General features: G+C 55.7%; 3 protein-coding genes and 1 long non-coding RNA gene across 5 annotated transcripts; 2 read left to right on the top strand and 2 right to left on the bottom strand.

Annotated features, from left to right (window-relative positions):
* Positions 1-190: 190 nt before the first annotated feature.
* On the bottom strand, positions 191-6,540 carry Ush1g (USH1 protein network component sans). 2 transcript variants are annotated; one of them, XM_023562945.2, is made up of 3 exons: positions 6,195-6,540; positions 3,090-4,310; positions 191-1,766 (listed from the first exon to the last, which is right to left on the bottom strand). In XM_023562945.2, the coding sequence occupies exons 1-3, from the start codon at positions 6,356-6,358 to the stop codon at positions 1,763-1,765; spliced, it is 1,389 nt and encodes a 462-aa protein (XP_023418713.1). In that variant the 5' UTR covers positions 6,359-6,540; the 3' UTR covers positions 191-1,762. The 2 variants fall into 2 exon arrangements, with proteins under 2 accessions (XP_023418713.1, XP_003464875.1); XM_003464827.3 differs by lacking the exon at positions 191-1,766 and having other exon boundaries at positions 3,086-4,310.
* A 266-nt stretch (positions 6,541-6,806) lies between these two features.
* Positions 6,807-15,850, top strand: Otop2 (otopetrin 2). The gene is made up of 8 exons (XM_003464851.2): positions 6,807-7,350; positions 7,646-7,822; positions 7,968-8,316; positions 8,884-9,020; positions 10,183-10,241; positions 10,624-10,745; positions 12,136-13,010; positions 15,313-15,850. The coding sequence occupies exons 3-8, from the start codon at positions 8,004-8,006 to the stop codon at positions 15,481-15,483; spliced, it is 1,677 nt and encodes a 558-aa protein (XP_003464899.1). The 5' UTR covers positions 6,807-7,350; positions 7,646-7,822; positions 7,968-8,003; the 3' UTR covers positions 15,484-15,850.
* Positions 15,851-16,236: 386 nt separating this feature from the next.
* Positions 16,237-21,715, bottom strand: LOC134474421 (uncharacterized). The gene is made up of 2 exons (XR_010045293.1): positions 18,145-21,715; positions 16,237-18,051 (listed from the first exon to the last, which is right to left on the bottom strand). It is a non-coding gene; the product is annotated as an uncharacterized LOC134474421 (long non-coding RNA).
* On the top strand, positions 17,757-27,721 carry Otop3 (otopetrin 3). Its single transcript, XM_063242416.1, has 7 exons — positions 17,757-17,937; positions 21,712-22,128; positions 22,217-22,353; positions 22,990-23,048; positions 23,298-23,416; positions 25,168-25,988; positions 27,006-27,721. The coding sequence occupies exons 1-7, from the start codon at positions 17,919-17,921 to the stop codon at positions 27,174-27,176; spliced, it is 1,743 nt and encodes a 580-aa protein (XP_063098486.1). The 5' UTR covers positions 17,757-17,918; the 3' UTR covers positions 27,177-27,721.
* The last annotated feature ends 159 nt before the right edge of the window (positions 27,722-27,880 follow it).

Raw genomic sequence — 27,880 nt, 5'->3', positions numbered from 1 at the left:
AGCAGGGCAAAGGCCCGAGAGCGCTGGAGGGGAACCACGCAGCTACGTAGAGGGTGGGGGCTGGAGGACCCCTCCCAGGAATGGGACCTGGTCTTCACAGGCCCACAGAAGACCCTGTCCCCTCTCGCCCTTTCAGACTTCATCCCACCCCCCTCCCACCCACACATGACTGAAGAACAGGACACAAGCATGACAATGATATAGAACTTTCTCTGCAAAAGTTGTAATGAGCCTCAGGGTGAGGCTGGGGTATGGTGGGATTCAGAGCCTCGCCCCTCCACACATTGAGAAGTGGGTGTGGAGGGAGAGCAGCAGCATCCGGGGCTTGCAGAAACGAAAGTCGGCACTTGGGGTGGCCCAGAGGCCAGGAGAAGGGGTGGGCTGCAGGCAGTGAGCCTTCGATGTCCTGTAGTGGGAGAGGGACCCTCTCTTTCACACCCCTGGCTCCGGGCAAACACACAGATGGGCTCCCCACTTTAGTAGACCAATGAGGTCTTTGGGGGGCTCTTTCCGAACTCCAGCCAAAGGGCCCCAGGGAGGACCTGGGAGCAGTGGCCATCTCCCAGCAAGCTGGGGTAAGAGATGGGGGGCACTGTTAACACCTGTGTGGGTATGGATGTGCACACACACAGGGTCCTGAGTGACTGTCCCATCTCTGTGAGCTTGGTCTGGTGGGAAAGCCCTGAGGACACAGGCTGAGGACCTGTTGGGCTTGGCTGGGCCTCACCACTGGGCTGGGCCTCACCAAGTCTCATTTCCACACAGAGCGGGGACACACAGTGAGCTCTTCCCTGCTTCCCACCACCCATAAAAATCACACAGTGACCCAGCCCTTCCAGCCTCAAAGGAAAGCCACTGGCCAGCCCTCGAAACACACACTTGAGCACATATGCATGCACACACACGCACATGCACACACACACACACACACACACACACACACACACACACACACGGCCCCTGGGCACATCCTCAGCCTCCTTCTCACAGAATCTGCCCACACTCAACCCCCAGCTATGCCCAGCTGCCTGTCAGGGCCTGGAGAGTCTGAGGCAGCTGGCAGATGCCATTCTCCAGAGAGCTGTGTCCACCAGACCTGGGGACCATAACACTGTGGTCTGCAGCCCTAGCACCGTGGGTCCCTAGAGGGGCCAGGCTGCACAGCAGAGGTGGGGGTACTGGAGGAGGACAGGCTGCAGCGGATCCAGCCTGGCCCTCCAGCTCTGGCCATGGCCGGTGGCGTTCTCATGTGTGGGGGTGGGGTAGGGACTGAAAAGCAGGACATTTGGCTGAAGAGTTGGCGGGAAACCTCCCCTCTGGGATTTATGGGAGGGGAAGCAGCCCAAACTCTTCCCTTCACGGGAAAGGGAGAAGCAAGCGAGTCTAGCCTGAGAGGATAGTCCCCTCCAACGCGGGGCAGGAAGGAGGACCAGAGAGACCATGCACCAGAGACAGGCTGTGGCCCACCGGCGCTTCTTCCCAGGTGATGTCACCTAGTCTCTGGTGTGAACCAAATCTACGCATGCTTCAGAGCCACTCGGATGGGGGGCCCGAGGCTGCAGGAGTCCTGAGAGCTGGTGCTCTGGATGCTCTGGTGCCCATCTGGGTGCTCCAGGCCACACTTTCTGCTCTGGGTGTGGGCAGGCTGAGGTCTTTGCTCCTGGAAAGAGGGCGGGAGGGCTGGCGACTGTGGGGACCGTGCTGGCCGATCACAGGTTGTGGCAACTTGCAGTTAACTTTGGTCTCATGAGAGGAACCGAGGTTATCTGTGGAGGAGGAGACAGACAGAAGCAGGCCTTAGAATACAGCCTCAGAGGCATCACTGTCCACCAAGACCAGCCACTTTGATGACTGAGCAGCCCCTCCTTGGGCAGGCCGATGTCAGGAATGGGGGACACAGGTTCCCCTTTCCTAAACTGTAAATCAGATGGCCTCCCTACCTCCACTTCTGCCTGCCCCACCTGTGCAAAGCGAAGGCCACAGATACCAAGAGTTGGGGTGGGCTTGTGGGACATGGTGGGAGAGGGGCGGGCTAGGGACCTCCAACAGGAAGGCCAGGATAGCAGCAGCCCTGGGCAGCGACCCCAGGACCAGGGATTGAGCCCAGGCTCTTCACCTTGAGGCAAGTGCATCTCCAGCCCTTTTTATTTTTCATTTTTAGACAGGGCCTCACTAAGTCACTCAGTTGCTCAGGCTGGGCTTGAATTTGTGATCCACCCTTAGCTGCCCAATATTCCGGGATTACAGATGTGCCTATGCCACCATGCCCAGCTTGTGATGACTTTTTAAACCCAACAACTCTGTTCCCAAAGTTGCTGCAGGCTCCACTGTAAGCGTTCAGGGAAGATGCCTGCCTTGTGGAGCTGTGCAGTTGAGATCTACCGATTGCCACCTCCTCCATCTCATAGGAACAGACAGGGAATGGCCTTCTAGAGCCACACAGACCAGGGATCAAGCCCCACTCCACCCTGAGCAGTGGCGAGGTATGAGGTGACCTATCTACCTCCTCCAGCCTCCCTTCCTCATCCGCTGTGTAATGGATGTGACCCCGGGGAGCAGTGCTTGCTTGGGGACCTGGAAGGTGAAAGGGCTCAAAAACATCCTAAGTTTACTCAGGCTACCGTATTTCACTGACCCTAAAAAACCATCCTTTCCCCATGTTTTGGTATTTGTAGAATGGAGGCATATTTTACATCACTGTGATTTTAAAATCCTCCGGTCAGCCAGGTCAGAGGGTGCACACCTGTAATCTCAACACTCTGGGAGGCTAAGGGAGAGAGCTGAAACTTTGCACCCAGCCTGGGTAACCTACTAAGACCCCGTCTCAGAATAAGACATAAGAAAAGGGGTTGAAGGCGTAGCTCAGTAGGACTCAATCCTCAGTACTGCAAAAATAAATAAATAGCCTCCCATCATTGTTAAACTGGCGGCTTCTTGCAAAGCAGCTGATAAATAAAACAGTGAGGCTCCTTGTAATTAACTCGGGTTTTATGAAATATGGTGCCACGCCCCTCCCACTCCCGAAAAGGCGGGTCCTCCTCTTCCCAGGGCCCTTCTAACCATCCATCCATCCCCAGACTGGCACTCACAGCTCTGTGTCCTCCAGGGCAGGCGGCCGCTCCAGAGCCTGCCTCCGCCTCCGCACGGCCCCCAGGATCTTCTTGCGCGGCCCCAGCGGGACGCTGATGCTGCGGAGATCCAGGTCTGAGCACAGCATCAGCGCCTCCAGGTCAATCTTCTCCTGCCGCAGAAGGGAGGCAAAGTCCTCCATGTGCAGGGAGGCCAGGAAGGTCTCCAGCGGGCTCGTCTCGGGCTCCAGGTCCTCATCCAGGCCCAAGTCCAGCTCATCCCAGGGCAGCTCCTCCCCGCAGCTGCGGTCCTGCAGGCTGTTGGCACTGCCCAGGCTGTCATCGTCCAGGCTGGGGGAGCTCTGCAGCCGACCCCGTGGCGTGCCCGTCCCATCCAGGCCCCCATCCTCGCGGCCCAGCCCGTGCAGGCCACTGCTTAAGTAGTTCCTGCGGAACACCATGGTGCCCAGGCCAGGGCGGGTAAACAGGGAGTCATGTCCTGAGTCTGTGCTGACCTCCGAGTGGGCAGGCTCGGCCGCCAGCGTGGCACGAGAGACGCTGTCCTCGTCCGAGAGGAACATGTCCCGGAGCGGGGCACGGCCCCACTCCTTGGGGTTGGCGTAGGTGCCTGGGCGCACGAACATCACGTCGCTGCCCAGCTGCAAGCCGGAGAGCGAGCGCACGCTCTTGCGCCCGTCCTCTGAGACCTTGAAGGTCCCCTCGCCGCCGCCCTGCTTGCGACGCTCCAGTTTCTTCTGGATCTTGGTCTTGCCCCTGGCGGTGCTGTGCAGCGTGGCTTGCGAGTAGGGGAGCTGGCTGCCCAGCGCCAGGTGATGCAGCCGGCGGCTCAGGGTGCTGGACGTGAGGCTAGAGAAGCTGAGTGTGTCCGAGCGCTCCGCCAGCTCGCGCCGGTAGCGCCGCTCCATGCGCTCGTGGTGCTTGCGCTGCATCTTGGCGCACTCGCGGATGCGCCGCTCCGCCTCGCGGAAGGCCTTGTCCTTCAGCTTGCCCACCAGCTTGGGGCTGAGGCTGCTCTGCTTGGCCGCGATGGAGTCCAGGTAGCGCACGCACTCCATGTGGCCCTTCATGGCGGCCATGTCCAGCGGCGTGTGGTAGTCGTTGTCCAGGCACCAGATGTTGGCCCCGAAGGACACCAGGAAGGACAGGCAGTGCAAATGGCCATTGGCGGCTGCCAGATGCAAGGGCGTGTTGCCCCAGATGTCGCACTTGTCCGGGTCACCCCTGCAGGGAGAGCGCGTGGGGAGGAATAATGAGCGATCCTAGTTCAAACAAACCGCCAGCCGTGGCAGGTGATGGGAGGAAGGGTGGGGGCTCCCCCCCCCCCTTGTCAAGCTTCTCCATGGACACACTGGGCCCAGAGGACTCTCTGGAACTGAGATCGCTCCTCTGACCAGGATCTCTGGCCATCTGAGCCACCAGTCAAACTCTGGGATTCAGCGAGCGCAGGAAAAAGCAGCCCAGCACCTGGGGGCGGGGCGACGGGGGCGGGGCGGGGCGACGGAGGGGGCGGGGCGCGCGGGGCGGGGCCTTCCCCCAAGATAGCCGCGGGCTGGGAATCTCAGGGGATAAATATTTGATGCTCAGAGAGAACCGAGTGAATTATTCATGGGCCCAGCGGGGAACTGGCCCAGAGAGGTGGTGGGCCGGGGCCGAGTCTGGGTCTCTAGGCAGGTGCGGTGAGTGTAGCCACGTGTTGCAGGGTGATCATGAAAGAGGTCCAGAGGGTGGTGTGTGCTGGGCCTAGGCCTGGGTGAAGGCGCACCGGTGCCGGTGTGTGGCTGGGGCCATGTCTGCGGGGAGCTCGGCCAGGCCTGGCAACGCCAGTGTTAGAGCAGGTGTCGGGTCTTGGCCTGGGCCAGGAGGGGACTGCGGGGGCAGCCAGGACCTGAGGGTGAGGCAGGAAGGTCGAGGCCTGGCTGGGCTGCCCTCCCTTGCTCAGGCTGCCCCATCTTTGAGGTTCCTATAGGGCTGTCTGTCTCCCCTAAGCCCGAGGATGCCCCCTGGGGCAGCTCTCACCACCCCTCCAGAGCGCTGGCACCCAGCACAGGGACCCGGCCTGACACTAATGAGGCCGGGAGGCCACCACCGCCTGGAGGAAGAATCACTCCCTTGTCTCCACGCCTCCCCCACACACCCCCTGCTCAGCTTCCCCTGCCGGTGGCCAAGTCCAGCAAGGCAGGGTGGGGAGGAGCCACCCTGCCTCAGACCCACAACCACAGAGCACCGAATTCTCGCTTCTGCAGGACTTAGGGGTTAGCACGTCAAAGAGGAACTCTTTATGAGACTCCCATGGGCATCAGGGTCATTCCCAGTGTGTGGTTTATATCACCCTCACCCAATTCAGTGGCCCTGAGCCCTGCATTCCTCAACCACCACCAGCAAACCCCTTCTCAGATTCTGACACCTGCACTCTGTGCCCACTGCCGGGGAGGATGACTCCAGAGGGTGGGTGGGGGACAGAAATCCCTTCAAAGGCAAGCACATCACCAGCCCACCACATCACCATCCCACCATCCGTGCCATGGGTCAGCTGTGGGGAGGGGCACAGAGAGAGATAACAGGGCGGCAAAGCCGGTGACATTTGGTGTGGTGGACAAAGCCCATAAATCCCAGGGAGGGGCAGGAGAGGAGAATAGTGTGAGACTCAGCCTGTGGGGGCTGTGAGCGTTGGGCTATCAGACTGGGGAGCAAGAAGGGGCGCCTCCTTTTTCCTAGCCCCCACTTCTGGGCTCTCTGAGGCTTCTCGACCTTACCTGTGGGTCCCACTTTCCCCCTCACCTCGCTTCCAGACACTCTCACCCAGAAGGGGTCTCCCACCTTCCCCTCACTCTGAAGCACCTGTCCCAGCGGTCGGTCGAGGACCCTCAAATCCCGGCTTCTCCCCTCCTCACCCCACATCCAGGTCATGAGTGTCACATGCCTCCGCTTAGGTTCCCATCCACGTGTGTCTACCCGACAAACGCCCAGCTCCCACCCCAGAGTCTGTTCCCGGGGAAGAGGGCAGCTCCGAGAGGGGGTAAGGATGCCCGGGGTCTGGGGAGGTGTTGCAGGGCCCGGCACCCCAGGGTCCTCCCCCTGCCCTGCTGGCGGAGTAGAGGGACTCACCCGCGGCTCACGATGAGGCGCAGCGACTCCAGGTTACCATGGTAGGCAGCCCAGAGCGTGGGGGTCATGCCATCCTCGTCGGGGGCATTCAGCTCCCTCCGCGTGGCCTCCTTGAGGAGCTCCAGGTAGCCATCCCGGGCGGCCCGGTGGTACTGATCGTTCATGGCGCCCGACTCGGACGGGGCGGCCAAGGGGGCGCAGGGAAAGCCCCCCGCGGGGGAGGGCAGCAGGCTTAAGGCTGAGGCATGGGGCTGGGAGCGGGGGCCGGGCAGGGGCCGGGGCCGCAAGCCCCCCGCTGCCGCAGATGGAGGGTGCGGAGGGCCAGAGCGGCTACAAGGACATCTGAGCCGCTGGCCCGGGAGGGTGGCAAGGGAGGGGGAGGGGGAGTCTCCCGCCGCCCAGGGGCCGCCCCCAGGCTTCCCCTAGGTCCTAAACACCCTGCCTCCCAGGGCCCACAGGGACAGAGTTAGAGGGGGTGATCCAGAGAGGTCCTTCTCGCTCTCCAAAAATGCACACCCTGCCAGGGATATAGCTCCGTGGTATAGGCGCCTGTCTGGCAAGCGCGAGGCCCTGAGTTCGATTCCTGGTGCCAAAAAAAAAATTTCAAAAATGCACACCCTAGCTCTCCCCTACTCCATGAAAAGCAGTCTTGATATCAGCTAGTCTACCGTCACTACAGTTCCGTTGCTGAGGGTCCCGATTTCCCCATCTGTCAAAACAACAGGCCACACTGGGCATGGCGGCACACGTCTGTAACCCCAGCACTTGGGAGGCTGAGGCAGGAGGATCGTGGGGCTACATAGTGAGACACTTTCTTTTCAAAAAAGAAAGAGAGAGGGAGACAGACAGACAGAGAGAGAAGAAAGCAATCAAGAGGGCCAGGGGCTGGAGAGGGTTGTTTGAGGGCAGAGTGGAAAGCCGGTCTTGAACCCCAGGACAGTCCCCTAAACAAGCGTGAAGACCCACCCGCGACGTCCTTGAGTAGGATGCCGCGGCCGACACCGGGCCCCGACGCTCTCCAGAAGGGGGCGCTGGAGGACCGGCGCGGAGCTGCGCGCGCGGCGTGGGAACTTCCCCGCACCGCGCACTTCGAGGCGTCTAGCAGAGGAGACGCGCGTTAGGGACAGAAGGAGAGACTCGAGCACTCTGAGGGCAGGTAGGGAAGGGGAGGCTGGTGTCACGATCTCGGGGTGGCAACCGGCCTCACCGAGTGTAGGATGAGGCGGGCGCTGGCGGCTCCTGAGAGTCTGGGGGCTCGGGGCGGGGGCGATCCTGCGCCCCGGATCTCCCGGGATGCTGGGGGCAGTGGGGTGCCCTCCAGCTGCCGCACTGCGGGGCCGCACCCGTCCGAACCGGCCTGCAGGGGTGGTGGGGCTGGGGGGGGGGGTGTCCCTAAGAGATAAATATAAATCTCGCTTTATCTGACTCCCGCGCGCACTTCCCCAATGCAGCCCGGAGGAAAGATGGATCATGTGAGTGGGCCTGAGAGGTTTATGGAGCCGAGCTCCCGCGGCTGTAAATCACTCGGTGCGCTCGGATATAAAGCGCCCGTCCAGCCCGGTGTGGGAGAGAGGAGACGCCCGCCGCCCCCTGAACTCCAACTCTGCGCGAGCTCCCAGGCCACTCAGGTGCGTGTCCAGGGCAGGCGGACGGGGGCATTTGGGGAGTGGGTTAGGGCTGGGGTTAGGAACGGCCTGACCCCGAATCTAGACTTGCGATGGGGACAGGAGGCCCTCGGGTTGAGCTGCGCTCCGTCCCGCTCCGCTTCCGCAGTGACTCCCCTTCAGGCCTCCTGAAATCGTCCCCACCATGCTGGAGGCGCCGGGGTCCGGCCCCAAGGAGAGCGCGCCGGCGGCGCGGGCAGCCCCGCGCGAGGTGTGGAAGAAGGGCGGCCGGCTGCTGTCGGTGCTGCTGTCCGTCAACGTGCTGCTGCTGGCCAGCACGCTCGTCAGCGGAGGCGCCTTCAACAAGGTGGCCGTGTACGACACGGACGTGTTCGCGCTGCTCACCACCATGATGCTGCTGGCCGCGCTGTGGATTCTCTTCTACCTCCTGCGCACCGCGCGCCGCCCGGGCGCAGTGCCCTACCGGGACGCACACGCGGGACCCATCTGGCTCCGAGGTGCTTAGGGGAGCGCTGGACTGGGGCTTTGGGAGGGCTGCGGAGAGAGCAAGGAGCTCCCTGGGAGAGCTGGGTGTGACGGGCTGCTGTGGAGGAGGAGGAGGGGGAGGAAAAGGGGGCGCTGGAAGGCATGAGATGAACGGAAGGTCGGACTGGGATGGCGTGAGAGGGGTGCTTCTGTGCCTTGTAAACAGCACTGAAGAGAGGGACTAAAGGGAACGGAAGCCCTTGATGGAGACAGCGCCCAGAAGACAGAGCTGAAAAGTCTGTGTAGGGCCCTTCCTCTTGTCTAGGGAGCCTGTACACGGAAGTGTAAGAAGGCAGCCAACCGCCCAGCCACCATCCTGCCATCACCCATCCATCTTTCAGACTCTCCCTTTGCCCGTGTGCCCATTCATCCATCCAGCCACCTTCCCATTCATCCACCCACTCTCCCACCATCCATCTCCCCGCCCTCCCCATCCATCCAGTCCTCCAGCTATCCAGCCTCCCGTGACACCGCCCACCTTGGAGCCCATGTTGCATGCTGCAAGTCTTCTCTCCTGCCTCTCTGACCCCCAACCCCAGGTGGGCTGGTGCTGTTTGGAATCTGCAGTCTCGTCATGGATGTCTTCAAGACCGGCTACTACTCCAGCTTCCTTGAGTGCCAGTCAGCCATCAAGATCCTGCACCCCCTCATCCAGGCTGTGTTTGTCATTGTCCAGGTGGGTAGGAGGGATGTTCCCAAGTGTGGCAGAAAGGAGCCAGTGTTTGGCAAGGGGTCAGAGACCTGAGCTCTCCTTCTTCCTTGAACAATTAAAGGATGGAAGTAGAGGTCATCCGTGTCTATACATGAGGACACACGATGGACTGCTGGGTAATGAAGTAATATCTAAATGCGATACTCCTACTCAGGGACACTGAGATTTTCCTGCATCCTAAGCAGTGCCTATACTTAACACCTGGGAAGTGTGAGTTGAGACAGTTGGCTCTGCCAGCTAGAACTTGGTCTGTTCTTCTTGGGGGCCCTTGAGGGCACCAGTCAGCCCAGATCATCCTGGGAACATGGGCACTCTGGCATCAGCATGGCTCCTATATTTAGTCGGGGGGGGGGGCATAGCCTGTGCACTGAGATTTTCTAAATAAGTTCAATTTCTTTTATAATCTATTGCATAAAGACTACTTTGAAAAGTCTTACAAAGCTGAGGCAAGACTGGTTTCACAGGAGACCCTAATAGACTGAAGCCCTGTAGTATGACCAAATGACCACAAGGCTTTTGTCCTCCCCCTGAAGCATCCCTCTCTTGCCTGGGTGTCCACACTTTGACACGCATGTGATGTTGGCACTCATACAGTTTCAGCTTTTTACATTTTTTAAGTTTGAAGAATAATCAGGTAAAAGGAAAACACAGATACCCCCCCATCAAGAAACGACCTAACAGCCATTCAGGTGGCCACATGAGGACAAGACCTTTCAGGGAACAAAGGAAGGGAATGGGCAGGGAGACAGTGAGAAGCGGAGGCAGAGACCTCTTCTTCCCAGATAAAGACCTAGTGTGAGGCTGGCCTGTTCCCAGGAATAAACAACAGGTGGCCAGAGGGCTACAGTCCCTCCATTACCCTCCCCCAAACCAGAGTTTTACAGCTGACAGCTTATGAACCTTTAAAGAACTGAGAATCACTATTTTTGTACAAACTGTGCCCTGGAGTAGAAGCAGAAAATGGCCCTGGTCTCCTTTTGTAAAGCTAAAATGAACTCGATCTAGATCGAGGATAAGGTTCACCACGATGGAGACACCATAACCTGGGTGCAGACATGGGCTCCCTGGAGTTATAGCCCAGTCACAGGAAACTGACTCTCCTCCCTCCCTCCCTGTCCTGACACAGACTTACTTTCTCTGGGTCTCCGCTAAAGATTGTGTTCATGTGCATCTGGATCTGACCCGGTAAGAACCACAGCTCAATGTCCATGCCTAGCCTGTTGCCTGGTACGGGACATGAGGGCTGTCAGGCCAAGCGTGGCCCCTCTCTCTGCCTCCTGGGTGGGGTTTCAGCCAGGGTCCCCAGTTTATCAGCCTGATTTTACAGGCTGTGTCCTCGCCCTTCCCCATGTGTGTGCATGCATGGTAGGGGGCGGGAGCTGGGCCTGAGCCTCTGGAAACCTGAGCTTCCACCCTGTCCTCTCTTGTGGCATCTTGGCTTTTATAAACTCAAGGGCCTGGCTTACTTTTCCCTTCTCAACCTGGCCTCTCGGGAGAGCTCCCCCAACCCTAACCCCTCTCAACCAAAGATTCATGGGCCTCTTTACTTCCTTCAACCCACAAACAGGTGTGGACTCATGTTCACACTCACCACCAATCTGGCCATCTGGATGGCGGCGGTGGTGGATGAATCCGTGCACCAGGGGAGTGCCCACAGCAATGCCAGCCACACCCGCCTCCTCCCTGACCGTGAGTTCCCCCTTAGCCCCAAAGCTGAGGCTGTCAGGCTTTGGACTGGGTGCTTTGCAGATTTCTAGTTAGTCAACCGTGCCGTCACAAGGGCTCAGAGGCAAAGGCGGAAGCTAGGGGCTCCCTCCCACTCCAGGCTCTGCTTCAGAAGTATGGGTGGAAGGGACAGGAGAGGGGAGAGTGGGGGCACCCTTAGGACTCAGCCACCGCCCAAGTTTCCATCCAGCAGAAGGAACCTGAGGCCCTGGAAGGAAGGGCAGGGGACAGCGGGGAGTGAGGCAGGCTGGCTTCCAAGTAGAAGTCTGGGCTCAGAGGAGGGATCGGGAAGGAAATGAAGGCTAGACATAATCATCTCATCGCAATGACAATCGTGGCAATTTACCAAGCTCTCTGTGTCCCCCACAGTGCTTAGGGTCTTATTTAGCCCTCACAACTCCCCTTTGAAATGGGTTCTGTCAGTGGGCCCATGCTAGAAATGCAGACACAAAGGCATAGAGAGCTTAATTACTCAAGGTCACAGAGCCAGAAGTGGGAGGACCACCTTTGCCTTTGACCAGGGAACCCCACAGGAATAACAGGGCCTACAGCCCCAGGTCGCAGTTCCCTTGACTGCCCTAACTGTCCCCTCCCACCATCACCACCGGGACCAGGCTAGAGGCGCCTGCATGTGTCTGCAAACACAGAAAGTGTGTCCCCAGCTGGCACGGGCACTCGGCCAGGGAGGACTGGTAAAGGGCCACCTTGTATATTAGAGGACCTTGAGGGGGTTAAAAGCATCCCAGGTCACAGACGGAGAGGCACACTGCTGGAGGCCCTGCTTTGGGGTTGGAAGTCAAATCGTTTGCTTTAGCTCTCCCATTCCAAGCCACTGAACCTCACTGAACCTCAGCTTCCTCATCTGCAAACCCATCTGGGATAGAGTCAAAGGAGATATTAACCAGGGCCCATGGCATCCAGCAAAGCACAGTCTGGATTTGAGTCAAGAGTACTTTTGGTAGCCAAGTATGGACAGAATCAGATACCAGGAAAGGCTCCGTGGAAGACTGAACTTTAGGGGATCCCAAGAGAGCCATCTTCAAAGAGGACCAGAGCACGTCCATCTTGGGGAGCCAGATGTCATTAGGAATGGGGAGGAACTCAAGGAATGAAAGTGGGTGAACTGGGCAGTTCTGTGATCCCATTTTGTTTTTCTTTTTGATTGCGTTTTTAATTGAGCATTGATGTTTCTCATAGTCTCAGACACATAGTAGGTGTTCAATAACTATTTGTAGAATGAATGAAGATGCCACCCCTGTGAAGGCCTTTGGGTGACAGGCAGAGAGACCCACCCTTACAAAGGGCACAGGCTAGCTCAGGAGGGCGGGCTAGCCCTGCGTCCCTCTCTTTGCAGCTGAGCGTGTGAGCAGCTCCAGCGGAGATGCCTGCTCCTGTGACACGGCCGTCTGCCAGATTTTCCAACAGGGCTACTTCTACCTGTATCCTTTCAACATTGAGTACAGCCTCTTCGCTTCCACCATGCTCTATGTCATGTGGAAAAACGTGGGCCGGCTACTGGCTGCCACCCATGGCCACAGCCACACGGTGTCCCGAGCCAGCCTCTTCCGGGAGACCTATTTTGCCGGCCCTATCCTGGGCCTAATCCTGTTTGTGGTGGGTTTGGCAGTCTTCATCTTCTATGAAGTCCAAGTGAGCGAAGAGGGGGGCCGCACCCAGCAAGCCCTGGTCACCTACTACAGTTTCAACATCGTCTGCTTGGGGCTCATGACCTTGGTCAGCCTGAGTGGCTCAGTCATCTACCGTTTCGACCGCCGGGCCATGGACCACCATAAGAATCCCACACGTACCCTGGACGTGGCCCTGCTGATGGGCGCCGCCCTGGGCCAGTATGCCATCTCCTACTACTCCATTGTGGCTGTAGTGGTGGGCACGCCCAGAGATCTACTGGGGGCGCTCAACCTGGCCCACGCGCTGCTCATGATCGCCCAGCACACCTTCCAGAATGTGTTCATCATCGAGAGCCTCCACCGGGGACCACCCGGCGAGGTGCCTCAAGAGTCTCCTCCCAAAGAGCCCTGCCAAGGTCTTACCTTTGACAACCTGGATGCCCTCCACACCTTGCCAGCCTGCCCGCCCACACCCAGGCTGGTCACCCCCAGCCCAGCAGACCCTCAGGCAGCAGTGACCGTCATCTTGGCACCCAGGGACCACTGGAGACGCAGGTGCCTAAAAGACATTTCTCTGTTTCTGCTGCTTTGCAACATCATTGTGAGTACCTGGGGAGGGGGTGAGCAGGGCAAGAGGAGGTTGGGAGGGTGCTCCTGTGGTCTGTCCCCCGGCCTCCTCCACCTTGCCCTGGGACACTCAGGAGACTTGCAGCTCTCTAGGAGAGGAGTGGGTTCAGAGAGAGCCAGCTGGAGCCCTGGGCAAACAGCATCTCGGGACACACAGAGAGAGTAACATCCCAGCTTCTGGCCTAGAGGCGGCAGATGGAGCTGGAGAGGTCCCAGGGAAGGCTGCCTGGAGGTGGGGTGGAGGCAGGAGGGAGCTGAGAGCTATGGGGAAAGGTGGGGGCTTTCACTGCTAAGTGGGAGTGTGACTCCTTCTGGGAACTTGTGACCTGCCTGCTTTTCAGAATAATTAGAGCAGCTTCAGGAAGTAACGGAGACCAGTGTGAGTGTGAGCGCTCTGTTGATGGAGGGCGTTTGTAGGATGGCTGGAAGTGGGGTGCAGATGACAGCCACCCCTTCCTCAGTGGTTTAGCAGAGACCACACTAACAGCAACAGACCTCGCCCAGTACAAATATACTACTCTCTGGTGGAAATACCTCGGGCAGAAGCCCTCATATGGAAAGTCCACCGCAATTTGGAAACATCCCTAGCATAGCTACAACAAATATAGAAATTCTCCAGCATAGAAATGATCTCCAGTGCAGAAATCTCTGATATAGAAATACATAGCCACGTGGGTAGTCAGCCCTCTGTATCTGTGGGCTGCATGCTCCAGGATTTACCCAAACCTTAGATGGAAAATGTCAGAAAAAAAAAAAAAAAGATGTTATTGGTATTGAACATACAGACTTTTTCCTTATCATTCCCTTAAAAATATAATGAAACTGTTATTTGTATAGCATTTACACTGTGCTATATATTAGGAGTGCAATACGTAGAGATGATTTAAATTTTTAAAACATGCAGGAGGATTACATGGGTTACTATGCAAGGATTATGCAGCTTTATATAAACTGCTTATACATTCTTGGGTTTTGGTATACATCCTGGGTCCGGGAACAAATTCCCTGTGCGTACCGAGGAACAACTGGGCATCCCTAATAACAAACAAACAAACTTCTCATGCAAATGGCCTGAGCATAACGACAGTCTTTTAGGCTGCACCGCCCAGTCAAAGAATATCCCTAGGTGAAATACATCTTTAACGCAGCATATCCTGTGACCTGAGGGTAGCTCAGTCAATCAGAGAGTATTTGCCAGTATACATGAAGTCCTGGATTTAATTCCCAGCATCACAAAAAAAAAAAAAATATGTGCATGGGTACAGCCCAATATAGAATACTATCCACAGTGTGAATTCTACCCCATGAAGTCCTGACTATATGAAATATACCCACAGCCATCAGACACCATCAGTGAATAGTGCCTGTCCCGTAGAGGTCATGGCTCCCACAGGTAAGGTGTGATTCCCCTGCAGGGGAATCAGCTTCACCTTTAAACAAAAATAAGCGTGGTCACCAGTCTCACCCTACAAATGGAAGTGCTAGGACTCAGTGTGCATTATGTCTGGCACTGGCTTTGGTAAGGGGGAGGTGGGCGCCGCTGCCCCCCTAACCTGACCAGGTCCAGCTTGCAGGCTGGGAGCCACTGTTCAGGAGGGCTGTTCTTACTCCAGACAGGTGAGTGTGAATCACTGCAACAACACCACCTTCACCTCCTTCACTTCACAGGACAGAGTGGGCTGGGGTGGGGTGCGGGTGGGGTGGGGTGGGGGGGTCTACGATGTACTGGGGATGTAGTTAGTTAAGGCAGGACAGGTGGTGGCCCAGAAGCCTTCACCCTTTTCTTCATGCTCCTCACCCAAATTGGAGCACTTGAGTTCCCAGCCAAAGATGAGGCAGAATTCGAGTCTCACCTCCTCCTAGAGCTGAGAAAGGGGCAGAGAAAGGAGCAGAGCTGGGGGGTGTGACCTTCTCGCTGGACCCTGAACCCTCTTCCTGGTGCCTCACTGATTCTTTCCAGCTGCAGATCCAACTGTTTGGACCAAGTTCTTATATCATTTGTTGAGATTCCCATCTCACAGGTGCAAAAAAAAAGAAGGGAGAGATGACCACAGGTGGAGCCTGAATCTAGGAGTGGTTAGTTTAGTTGGACTTGCTTCCTGTGCTCCTTAGAGAGTTCTAGTCTCTGTGCCAGATATTGGAGGCGACCACTCAGTGACACCCCACCATCAGTGTGCTCCAAACTAGTAGGCTGGGGTCCTCCTCCTGTTCTGCACCAGCAAAGAGCCACAGGTTTGTTCCGGGCAGGTTTCTAATGTGCCCCTCTCCCCACACAGCTGTGGATCATGCCTGCCTTTGGGGCCCGGCCCCACTTCAGCAACACTGTGGAGGTGGACTTCTACGGCTACTCCCTCTGGGCAGCCATCGTGAACGTCTGCCTGCCTTTTGGCATTTTCTACCGCATGCATGCCGTCTCCAGCCTGCTGGAGGTCTACGTGCTGTCCTGAGGCCTTGGACAGAGACATGGGCATGAGGGTCAGCTTGGCTCATGCATCCACTCAGTGTCCCTCTGGGCTGAACCCCTGACTGGCCGACATAGTGACATCTTACCACCATTGTCCACTGGCTCCAGAGTAGACTTTTCACAAAAATTTATTTTTCCAAGATGAGTTTTTAAATCAGAACAGGATATGCCCCTGTCCCGCCCCCCCTCCCCCCAGCATTACTCTGGGGCCTAGGATGATTTGGGAAGGGAAATCTTCCCCCAAAGCTTTCCTAGGACCTGCTAAGGTCTGGAAGTGCTGATTCTGGCTCTGTCTTGAACCCAGTGTGCTTTCTGGGACTGGGAATCAATAAAACCTCAATTCACCCCCATCCCTTCTTCTTGTCTTAGCATTCCATCTGAGATAGTCAAGGAGAGGAACTTGGCCATCAAGGCTGGAAAAGCCCTGAGATTTTCAGGCCTCATGATTTTCCATGGGTAAGCTAGGTCTACACAGTGGGTAACTCGGTGACTGGGGGATACACTGATGAAGTACTCCAGCTGCCACCTTCTTCCCGATGATGCACACCTCCCGATGATGGTGCATTTTTATTTTGATGTGTCTCATGATGTAACAAAGGTTAGGAAAGATCAACCTTGTCCAGCATTCACAGTTTATAAAGAAGGAGTCGGAGGCCCAGACGGGTAAAGTACCTTGCACAAAGTCACATAGTCACAGAGAACCTGAGCCTTCTGATAAGCATAACAGCCTTCAAACTTTTAAAAAAGCAGCAGAGCTTTTTAATATTGTGTTTTAAAATTGACACATAGTAGTTTGTACATTGTTACAGAGTACATTGTGGCATTCCAGTCCATGGGTACAATGTGTCATGATCAGATTAGGGTAATTGACGTATCTATCATCTTATCCACCCATCATTTCTTTGTGTTGGGAGCATTCAAAATCCTCCCTTGACCATGCTGAAACATCCAGGTAACTGCTGTCCACCAGAGCCGCCCTCTTGTGAGACCATTCCTCCTGTCCAGCTGCATCTTTGTGCATTAACTAAAGAGGCAGAATTTTTTTCCACCAAAAAATATTTCAGGAATTTCGGGAACCCATGACATACAGATACAGGATGACGCTAACGCAGTTTGGGGAACTCAGATCCTAAACCCCTAGTCCTCTCAATACCCACCCATCCCTGTGGGGGTCCCGGCAGAGCTGCACCTCAGGGCTTCCCCTCTGCCAAAGGCATAGAGATGGACCTGCAGGGGGGAAGACAAGAGACTGGGACAGAAGCATCATAGCCAGTCAGGAAAGAGCTGGTGGTCAGTGGTGAAGGGGTTCATAAGCAATATAGGAACCAAACTGATAAATTTGGATTTCAATTAGCTGAGCTCAGCAATCACTTGCATGAACCCATTTCAGAGGCTCACCCACTGAGTGACCCTGAACTGGAAAGTTACAGAGTTTTAAAACAGAGAACCACAAAAAGACATCCTGTTGGAAACAGTTTAGTTAGAATCTTATATTAATATTTGGTTGACACTTGTATCCTGCTTCTTTGGTTAAGCAGGTTAATTTTTCTCTTGTGGGTGCAGCTCATTCTGCTTTTCTCATGGGACTTATACTCTGAGTAATTTTCCATTTTCCTGGGTCAAATACAGGACACTAGTTACATGCAGGCTCAAGATGGCATCAGTCATGCCAAGCTACAACAAGTGGGAGGAAGGGTTCAGCCAGGACCAGGCTGTGGACTGCAGCGGGTGCGATCACACTGGGGGGACAGGATGGGCATAGCAACATTTTAAACCCAGAGAATATGAGAGGAAAGGTGTCTAGACCCTGTCAGTGGCCTGAGGTCTGTGGAGATCAGAGGGCACAGGGCTGCCAGAGAGGGCTGACTGCCTCCCATCTTGGCAAGTTCATGTTCAGCCCCAAGTTCATGTTTGACTCAAGGGACAGACATTAGGTTCTGGGTCGCCCCAGCCTAGTAATAAGGTCCGAGAAAGACGACCCAAGACTTGGAAGGTCCCAGCTTGGCTGCCAGAAGAAAATGCAGCCTGAACCCCCGGGGCCTCAGGACATTGCACGCCCAATCTACCCACCCCGAGGGCAGGCTGCCAGCTCAGGGCCTGTCCACCTACTCAGGAACGCGTCCCCCAGCCCCACCACTGCCACCTCCAGCACCAGCACCCGAGCTAGCACCGCCTCCGGCCCCGCCCGCCTGTGCAACCACCTCGCCATTGGCTGCTCTGGGCCGAGTCCCCACGGGGTAATTAACGAAGGATTAATGAGATTCCCAAAGTCAACAGAAAAATCGATGGGTCGTGGAGCCCGAGCGGCGGCTGCGCAGTCCTGCGGGGGGAAGGCGTCGGGGGCATCGGTCGGGGGCGCCAGCGCCTCAGCTGGACGCAAGGCCAGAGCTGCGCTCGGTTGGTGGTCAGCCCGCGGCGATGGCCTCCCAGGCCTCAGGTAAGGCTTCCAGCGCTGACGCTCAGACCCGGGGCGCCCTCGGACCGGAGAGCCCACCCGACACTCTCACACACACGCATTGCTTCCAAAGCGGGGTTCAGGAACTAGGGGCGCCTGAGAACAGATGACCAGCAAGAGGTCAGCTCCCTCAGTCGGGGCCTGGCCCCTTCTCCGCCCCTCCCAGCTCCAGCTCTAAGCTAAGCTCACCTTCCCGCAGAGCAGCCCACGGAGGTGAGCAGGGCACGCCCTGTCCCGGCCCGATCCACGCAGCAGCCGGAGGAAAAGAAGGGAGAAACCGGGGTGGGTGGTTAAAGGGGAAGGCGGCGGGGCTGCCTGGACGCCCGGTCCAGTCCTGGAGTCCCTCGGGTAACTCGGGAAGGAACCTCGAAGCTGCTGTGCCTAGCTTCGCAGACTCCGCCCGCGCTGGTTCTGGGCTCCCGGACCCGCCCTGCACCCCGACTTTCCTCGGCTCCTCAGCTTTCATCGCCCGCCTCCAACCTCGATCCACAAACCAGTTTGTGTCCCGGCCCTGCGTGGGGCTGGCGACACACGGCAGGCGCGCTGGGGAGGCCGACTCCTCAGCTGCGGCAGGCGTTCTCCCCTAGCCCTCGGAAAACTCAGAAAGGAGAGGACCTGGAACCTCGCTCCCCTGTCCTCTCTAGGCCTGCAGTCTGATAAAAATCGTTCCCGAAGTTCACCAGTAACCCTACCCTTCCCTCCTCTCCAGGACCTCCCAAAAACTGTAGGGAAGAAACACGCAGTTAGCCAACGTGGGCTGCGCTACACAGCTGTATGTGTTAAACTGTATAAATCTGACAAAACTGTGTAAGACAGGCGTCCTGCCTTAATTCCTTCGTTTATTTGTTCAAGAAGTCACCAAGCCTCTCCTAGAACTAGGTCCTGTGCTGCCATCCCATAGCCACATGTTTGTTTACCACGCACAGAGGGTCTAAGTAGCTTGCCACAAAAGTACTGTCCTACAGTGAAAGCTGGGGCCAGGCCTCGTAACCATTAGAGTAGCCTGTTTGGGAGGTGGGGCAGGGCCAGGTTCTGGGGAAGGCGAGGTGGAGCTGCCAGGCTGGCAGAGGAGGAGGAGGAGGTGTCCCTTTGAGCCCCAGCCTTACTCAACCTGGGCAAGGGAGCCTGGAATGAAAAGTTGAAAGGTCGCTTGGAAAGCCTTGGCTGCCCCTGGCGGAAGGGTTAGTAGGGTCTCTGTCCACTGCTCTGGTGCTGAAAGTTTCTCCGGAAACCGCCAGCGCCCTGCCCCGCCTGTGCTAGATGCAGGTGTGGGCGAGGGAGGTTCCGAGTTAAGCAGCACCAGATCTCTGCCCTATAAGGGCTCCTGACCTTGAGGGGATCCAGCCATACCCACAGTGATCTCACAGCACACACCCACTCCCAACAGAGAGGAGTGGCCAGCAGAGTAGCCAGGTGCTGAAGGGTCATTGGAGGGAAGTGACAGCTGCAGTAGGAGGGAGGCCCAGGGGAAATGTGGGGCCTTCTCCTGGGTCTGGATGGAGGTGGGAGGCAGGTTCCCAGAGTGTGGATGAGAATTCTGGATGAGAAGGTGGAGTTTGCCCCCGGCTGGCAGGGTAAACTGGGAAAGGGGTGCAAATCATTTGTAAACATCAAAAAGACCCCAAGGTTTAGTACTCATTTGTTCCAGGAGAACAACAGAAGGTGCAGATATCACTCAGGATATATGTGTGGAAGAACAGGAATGCAGAGAGCACATTAAGAGCCCAGTGTGACAATGGGCTCCTGGTAGTTGAGGAGAGGAAAAGTCCAAAGCTCGGGGTCTCAAGGGACAGAAAGAGCAAAGCATAGCCAATTACGATGCAGCCTGCTGGGCGATACCCAGCAATGGTGGAGGGTTGGTGATGGCCGAGAGGGGACCCTCATCCAGCCTGGGCAGGGGAGTTAAGGGAGATCACTAAGTCTGGCTGAGTCCTGGCTGTCTCTAATGAGTCCTGAAGGACACACTAGAGTCACAAAGAGACAGGAGGAGTGGGCATTCCAGTCAAACGTGGGGCTGTGGGCAAAGGCAGGTAGCTGAGCCAAAGTGGAGGGCATTTGGGGAGCTGCAAAAGGATGGCACCCTCAAGGAGGGGAGTGTGGCCTGGATACTGCATTGGGGAGCTAAATCAAGGCTGGGCCAGAAAGCAGCAGCAGCCACCCTGCCCCAAGTCCATGTGGACCAGGCCCCTACATATATGTACATCTTGTTTCATTCTGAAAGGCCATACAGGCCACACGGCAAGGGCTTTGGGCTTAGTATATGGAAGGCAACTGGTTGTCACTGCAGAGCTCTCAGGGGCAGTTAGGCATCGTGGGCAGGGAGTCCAGTCCAGGGGAGAGTGGGGGGACCCCTGACTAGGGTTATGGCTGGGGTTGAAAACAATCTAAGAGCAGTTTGGGAGCTGGGGGGACAGGTTTGGACCTAAGGGAATGCAATGGATAAAGGGAAAATTGAGAAGGGTGCCTGGTTCTCTGCCTGGAGAATGGGCAGTGAGCACATGGAACCCTGAGCCCTGGGGTGGCAGGGATTCTCAAGGGAACTTCTGCAAGGGGACACACAGAAGCAGCAGATCAGTCCCAATATCCAGTGTGGCTCAATTCTGCTAGGAAGGATGCATGGCCAAAGAGGCTCAGACAAGTCAGCGTGCTGTGCTCAGAGCTGCAGGTGTTGGGTGACCCCAGATCTAGTCTAAGCAAATACTGCTAGAGTGCTTGGCCTGAGTGAAAGGTTGGGAAAGGTGAGGAGGTGGCAGGAAACACTGAGGGAAAGGAGGGGGTCAAGGGTACAGTCTCCATGATGGCAGACCATTCTGGGGTGGGGGATGATGGAAGTCATCTCCGTTAAGATGGAGAACATCCCATCAGCAGTGGTCCCCATGTGTCTCATATACCTTGCAAATTAATCCCAGAACTTTTCTCTGGCTTTTAATATGCTTTAGAATTAATTCTAGTTACATAAACAAGGCCGTTTTTAAAAAGACTGGAGCATTAAACCTAAAGAACACCGACTGCTCTCTGCTCAGCCTTCTCACCTCTTTCCCTGAAGAAAATCCCATTGTAGATCCAGCAGTATCTTCGAAAACCCTTCAAAAAGTAGTTTTACAGGGCCAGGGATATAGGTCAACAGCATAAGCACCTGCTTGCTAAGCACAAGGTCCTGACCTTAATTCCCAGTACAAAACGCAGTAATTTTATAGACCCTTTACATAGCTATGATAGAAATTACAGCAGCCTTCCCCACCAAGCCAACTCAGTCTGAGAATCCTGCTCAACACACTGTAGGCAAGCATAACCCTGCCATTTAGGGTTGGAGATGATGCCAACCTGACCGCCCCAATTTCAGGAGTGGAATTCTTCCCAGAAATCAGTGGGGTGCAAGCTGCCTTTTGTTCATGCAAAGTCCCAGTTGCCAGGCACTAGCAGAGGTCCCTGACTCCCTGATTGCCCCACCTTGAGTTTAGGAGTTGGGTCCTGAGCAAGTAGGGAGACCCAGCTGAGAGTGGGAATAGGTCAAATGGTCCTGAAGTCAGTTGAGTCAGTTCCCTAGGTCTGTGTGCAGTGCAGAGGGTTGCACTATCCCTCCACTGGTGTGAACTTCCTTGAGGCCTGTAAGGCAGATGGGCAGCTGCTTTAATTTCTAGCATCCCAGCTGACACCTCGTATCACCCACCTTAGGTTATTCAGCTGCTGGCGGCAAAGGTAGAGTAGAACCCAGGTCAGCTGGCAGCCACCCTCAGGCCCGTCTTCTCTTTCCAGCTCTTGCTGAGGCTCCACCCATGGCCTCTCTGGAAGCCCACGAGACTGAAGCAGCTCCAGCCAAAGAGGACCAACTGGACTCGAGGGCGAAGGAGACAGGGTACCCAGGCCTACCACAGTGGCAGTCCTGGCTGGGACACCATTGGTCCCTGCTGCTGCGGCGGGACCAGCAGGCACAGAAGGCCGGGCAGCTCTTCTCGGGGCTCCTTGCTCTCAATGTGGTGTTCCTAGGTGGAGCCTTCATTGGCAGCATGATCTTCAACAATGTGTCCATCACCCTGGGCGATGTGTGGATCCTGCTGGCTGCCCTGAAGATGCTGTCCCTCCTCTGGCTCCTGTACTACACAGTGGGCACTGCACGGCAGCCCCACGCCGTGCTCCATCGCGACCCTCACGCGGGACCTGTCTGGGTTCGGGGTGAGTACCGTAGTGCAGGATGGAGGGAGAGAGCCGGGAGGGACAGCTGGGGCAAAGGGGGGTGCCAATGCCTGCCTGGCCCGGCCAGGCTCCCTGGTGCTCTTTGGCAGCTGCACCATCTGCCTCAACGTCTTCCGCATCGGCTATGACGTGAGCCACAGCCACTGCAAGTCACAGCTGGAGCTTGTCTTCCCGGCCATCGAGATCATCTTCATTGGCTTCCAGGTGACAGATCTCTGCCATCTTCATGCCACCAGCGACATGCTCTGCCCACCCAGGCCACATGCACACACATCCCTATCTGTGCCACAAACAGCCATCGGCAATACCTCTCTGTGCCCTAGTGTGTAGACACCTACTGGGGCCCCCTCACATGATTGCTTACCTCTGTGTACCCACATCTGCGCACTCCTATGTATACCTGCATCAACACACACCACACACCATACTCCCAAATGCATGTACCTATAAGCTTATCCACCCAGGCACATATCTAAATATACACTAGACATATATCTGCCAGATACACAAGCCTCCTCTTCATAATAATAACCAATTCTCTCTCGGGTTTTTGCTACCCACCAGACCCATATCAGGTGCTATATTTACATGACCTTCTTTATTTTCTCCACCAAATAAACATTTCCCCAAATAGTGGGCATTTTGGCCCCTTTTCAGAGCTTAGACCACTTAAGTTGAGACATTTTGCCACTCACCCAATATCACACAGCAAAGAAATAGAGAAGCCAGGATCCAACCCAGGCTCCATCACTGTCTCTTCCACTGTAAATGCACAAGCAACAGTTACCGTGGGTCCAACGTCCCCCTAAACCCCTGGGTTCAAGGCCCTGTTTCTTTCAGACCTGGATGCTCTGGAAGCATTGTAAGGACTGTGTTCAAGTCCAGACCAACCTCACTAGGTAAGCCTCCTGTCCTTCCAAAACTTCCTGGGGTCCTCAGTACCCCCACCGCTTCTGCACAGGGTGTCTTGGGGCTTTGGATTAGTTTGGGATTCATCTCAGGTGGCCTCTAGGGCATCCTTGCCTGAACCCCTAATGCCACATGGGATTTGGCTTTGGGACCAAGTGGTCACAACAGCAGTCAAGGGGGAGGACCAGGCACCCAGGGAGCCAGCCAGGCTGGTGAACAGAGCATGACCCTCCCCCCAGGTGTGGCTTGATGCTTACCCTGGCCACAAACCTGCTGCTGTGGGTTTTGGCTGTGACAAACGACTCCATGCACCATGAGATCGAGTCTGAGCTCAACGCCATCATGGAGAAGTTCTCAGGTACAGAGGGGATCAGACCTCCCTGCAGCACACACACTGCCACCCTGCACTGCACCGCACCGCTCTGCTCCCTCAAGCTGGTGAGGCTCAGGAAGTTACAGAGCTAGGAGCTGGCAGGTAACAAACAGAAAACTGTAGTTTGTTCATGGTACCTCTCAATCCCCAAGAGAGGCTGGCACCTAACAGCCCTGCTCCCGGCAGCCCTGTGATTGGTAGCAAAATAACCACTACCCCTGGTTGAGCTGGTCACTGAGAAGTCCTTCAGGTATGTGCCCCGCCTGTGGCATTTGCATTTAACTTGTAAGGAACTCAAAAGCCTTCAGGGCTAAAAGGAATGTTTCTCTAATACAATTTTAGGCATATCAGGTAGGGCAGGAGATTAGCAGGCAGAAAAAAACTCTCCAGATTGTTCCATATGATTAATTCTCAGCCTGCATGGTCTTCTTAGACACTATATCTCATAAACCCCTATGGGAACCTTATGATCTATGGGATTCAGCCCCACCTATGGGTCCGCTCCCCACCCCACCCCCAGCCAAGCCTTCCCAGCACACATGCATTTGCACACCCATTCCATAAATCATGGCATGCCTGTGTGCTGTGGGCACTCCTTAAGTTCTATTTACATTTAAAAAAAAAAAAAACTGCTTAAAGGGAATTTGTAGCAAGTGACATAATAATTTTTTAATTTAAAAACTCAAATATACAGATGAGTTGAAGAACAGAATATAGTCATCATCTCCAGATGTGACAAGGATTAATATTATATCACATTTATTTTAATTTTTGGCCAAGTAAATTTCAGAAATCATGGCATTTAATCTCAAAACATTTCAGCATACATCTCTTTAAAAATAAGAGTTGCCAGGAGTGGCAGCATATGCCTGTAATCCCCAGCACTGAGGAGGCTGAGGCAGGAGGATCAACACAGGTTCAAGGCCATCCTGAGCTATCTAGTGAGTTCGAGGCCAGCCTGAATTGCACAGCAAGACCTCATCTCAAAACCAAAACAAAACAAACAAAAAAAAGTGCAATTCCCTACATTACTACATGCTATTTTAATTGCCTGTGAAATTCCTTCACATCACCCCAATCCTTTGTATCAGTCTATATTCCACTTTCTCCAGTTAGTCCTGTCTTTTTCAGATGATTGATTCAAGAATGCAGCACATTTAAGATTATGACATCTCTTTTTCCCTATGGACACTGAGATTTGTCCAGTTGCGTCTTAGTGGTGGCATTTAACTTGTTCTCCTGTCCCCTGTTCTTCCTAGAAACTAAAAGAATGGGCCAAAGTCTCAATTAGATTCAAATTAGACATTCTGGTATCCGCATTCCCTGGAGACGCTCTGTACTTTGAAAGTCATCTGGTCAAAGGGCACTGAGCGCTCACTACCCCAGTGTATGCAGCTGAGGTCAATTACTGTGCTCAGATGTGGGAGACAGAGCCTCCACTGCACGTAATAGGTGTGTCCTGCCCAGCAAGTGATGTGTGGTGGTGGCATTTGGCACTAGGGACACCATGTTTTATGTAACCTCATTACCTGAAGTCTTAAATCCCTTTGTAAAAGAATCACCATTTTTGTGACTTCCAGTTTCCGTAATAAGCCACCGATATTTCCACATCTATTAAGTGAGCAGCTGGCTTGATCCCTTCCATTTCTTGCTAGTTCGGGGTCGGGCAGTTGTGCCACCAGTTTCTTCAGAACAAGGCCCACCTGAAAGTGGCCTCCTGCTCTGCCCACTCCCAGGCAACAGGACCAACACCTGCCTGTGCCTCAACGCCACGGCATGCGAGGTCTTCCGGAAGGGCTACCTGATGCTCTATCCCTTCAGCACCGAGTACTGCCTCACCTGCTGTGCTGTGCTCTTCGTCATGTGGAAGAACGTGGGCCGCCGCCTGGCCGCCCACGCTGGCGTGCACCCCAGCTCCCCACCCTTCCGCCTGCATGGGGCCATCTTTGGGCCACTGCTGGGCCTGCTGGTGCTGGTGGCAGGTGTGTGCGTCTTTGTGCTCTTCCAGATCGAGGCAAGCGGCCCCAACATTGCCCGGCAGTACTTTACCCTCTACTATGCCTTCTATGTGGCTGTGCTGCCAGCCATGAGCCTGGCGTGCCTGATGGGCACGGCTATCCACGGGCTGGAGAAGCGTGAGCTGGACACACTCAAAAACCCTACCCGCAGCCTGGATGTGGTGCTGCTCATGGGTGCTGCGCTCGGCCAGATGGGCATCGCCTACTTCTCCCTCGTGTCCATTGTGGCTACTCACCCCAGTGAGCTGCTCAACCAGCTCCTCCTGGCCTACTCCCTGCTGCTCATCCTGCAGCACATCAGCCAGAACCTCTTCATCATCGAGGGCCTGCACCGCCGCCCACTGTGGGAGGAGGCTCCCTGGGCCCCTGCGGCAGCGGAGAAGCCAGAGGCCCAGCACCCCCGCAGGAGCTCCCTGCTGGAGCTGGGCCAGGACCTGCGAAGGGCCTCACTGGCCTACATCCACTCCTACAGCCACCTCAACTGGAAGCGGCGCATCCTCAAGGAAATCTTACTCTTCCTCATCCTCTGCAACATCACAGTAAGTGGTGGGTGCTGGGACATGTGGACCCAGAATCCTCAATTAGGGAGGAGTGAATCAAGATCGCACGCCTCTTCCCAAACAGGAACAGGAAGTGCCCCCCTCTCGAGCTCCCTGGCACGAGGAATGTGCCAAGCACAGAGCTGAGGGTTCCTCCCAAACGAGTAGGAGTTTTACCCTCAGAAGCTCACTGTCTAGCTGTGAAGCCACCATGGGGAAAGTTAGAGAATTACCCTGAATTTGTACTCTGAATTCAGTCACAAGAAGAGATCAGAAGGTGCCTAAAATATCCAGGTGATCACTTAGCTTCCAGTGGCTGCTAAGTCCCAGGCCCACCTCTCTGTACAATATCTCACCGAGTCATCACAGTAATCCAGAGCAATGGACACTGTCCTCATTGGACAGATGAGGACACCAAGGCTTCGGAGTTGTTTGGCCCAATGTTCTACTGTAAATGGCAGTTTTGGGACAACTCAGAGTTGTTTGACTCCAAACCTGTAATCCACTAAAAACAAACCCCATGTATGAAACCCTGGTGCAGGCAGAGAACACATTGGTTAAAGGAGTTGGGGGAAGAAGTGTGAATCCCATGGCCAAGGCAGGCATCAGGAGGTTTGAGGAGCCCTACAGGATGGAGAGAATTTGGACAGGAAGGTGGAAGGGCAGGGTGGAGCTGTAAAAACTAGCAGGAGAGTGAAGTCAGGGCCCGGGGGAGCCCAGTTTGGCAGAGCAGCTTGCTGGATGGGAATCCTCGCCGCACACCATGTGTGGAGGCAGCCTGGGGATGCTGCTCCATCTGGAGCTCAGGCTGTCCCAGGCACAGCTCAGGCTGTCCCAGGGAGGCAGCTGGGCTTCTGGGGCTTCTGTGGTATGGGGCACAGAAGATAGGGCGGGGAAGCGCTGTCCTGAAAGCCCAGGATGATGGGTGGGGTGGTGCTGGAGGACTCCCCCACCCCGGCTGAGCGCCTAGGGCACGGGGAGCACGTCCCTGCTCACTCCCTTCTCTCCTGCCCACAGCTATGGATGATGCCTGCATTCGGCATCCACCCCGAGTTTGAAAATGGCCTGGAGAAGGAATTCTACGGCTACCGAACATGGTTCACCATTGTCAACTTTGGCCTGCCTCTGGGGGTCTTCTACCGCATGCACTCTGTCGGGGGGCTGGTAGAGGTCTACTTGGGGGCCTGAGCTTTCCAAGAAACCCACTCTCAGTAGAACCCCAAAGAGCCAAGGCAGGGGAGATTGTAGCAGATGGCTCATTCCAAGAGGTGCTGGGACCCCAAAGCCGCCCCCTTCCTGAGAGAGAAGGACACTGCTAATAGCCCAAGACCAGGGCCAGGGCCTAGGTAGAGCTTTGGATGCCCACTCCCAGGCCCGAGCACATGCCTGCCTCCTGCCTTACCACCACAATGCATTCAGCATAGGCAGCACCTTGGAAAGCCCCCGCCCCACTACTCTCAGGGATGGTATCAGACATAAATGATGAAATCCAGGGGTGCAGGAGGGGGCACACCTCCCGAGCCAGGCCTCAGGGCCTGCCTTCTCCTATGAGGGCCACGTAGTCTGAGTTTGGCCCAGAACATCCAGGGAGATCAGAGTTGGAAGCTCTGTAGGCAACCCTGCCCCGCCCTCCCCACACACCCAGTCTTCTAATGAGCTCATTAATTAGCTGCCAGGCGGGGCTCAACAGCTCTCTCCTGCTACCATAAACACTGTTTGTTTGATCGATTGCATTCGGGCTTCATGGCATTTGTCCCCAGCCATAGATGTGACACTCCAGGCACGGTGGGAAGGATAGTTGTCCTGGGGAGGACTGTGGCCTGGGACAGTCCCATTGGTGGATCAGGGAGGGTCTAAACCAATCTTGTCTTTGATCCATGAGAGACGGGGGA

Source organism: Cavia porcellus, unplaced genomic scaffold (genome assembly GCF_034190915.1).
Source record: "Cavia porcellus strain 051 isolate PalLab524CR breed Dunkin Hartley unplaced genomic scaffold, mCavPor4.1 scaffold_32, whole genome shotgun sequence".
Lineage (NCBI taxonomy): Eukaryota > Metazoa > Chordata > Mammalia > Rodentia > Caviidae > Cavia > Cavia porcellus.
This window is presented reverse-complemented; position numbering and strand designations above follow the sequence as displayed.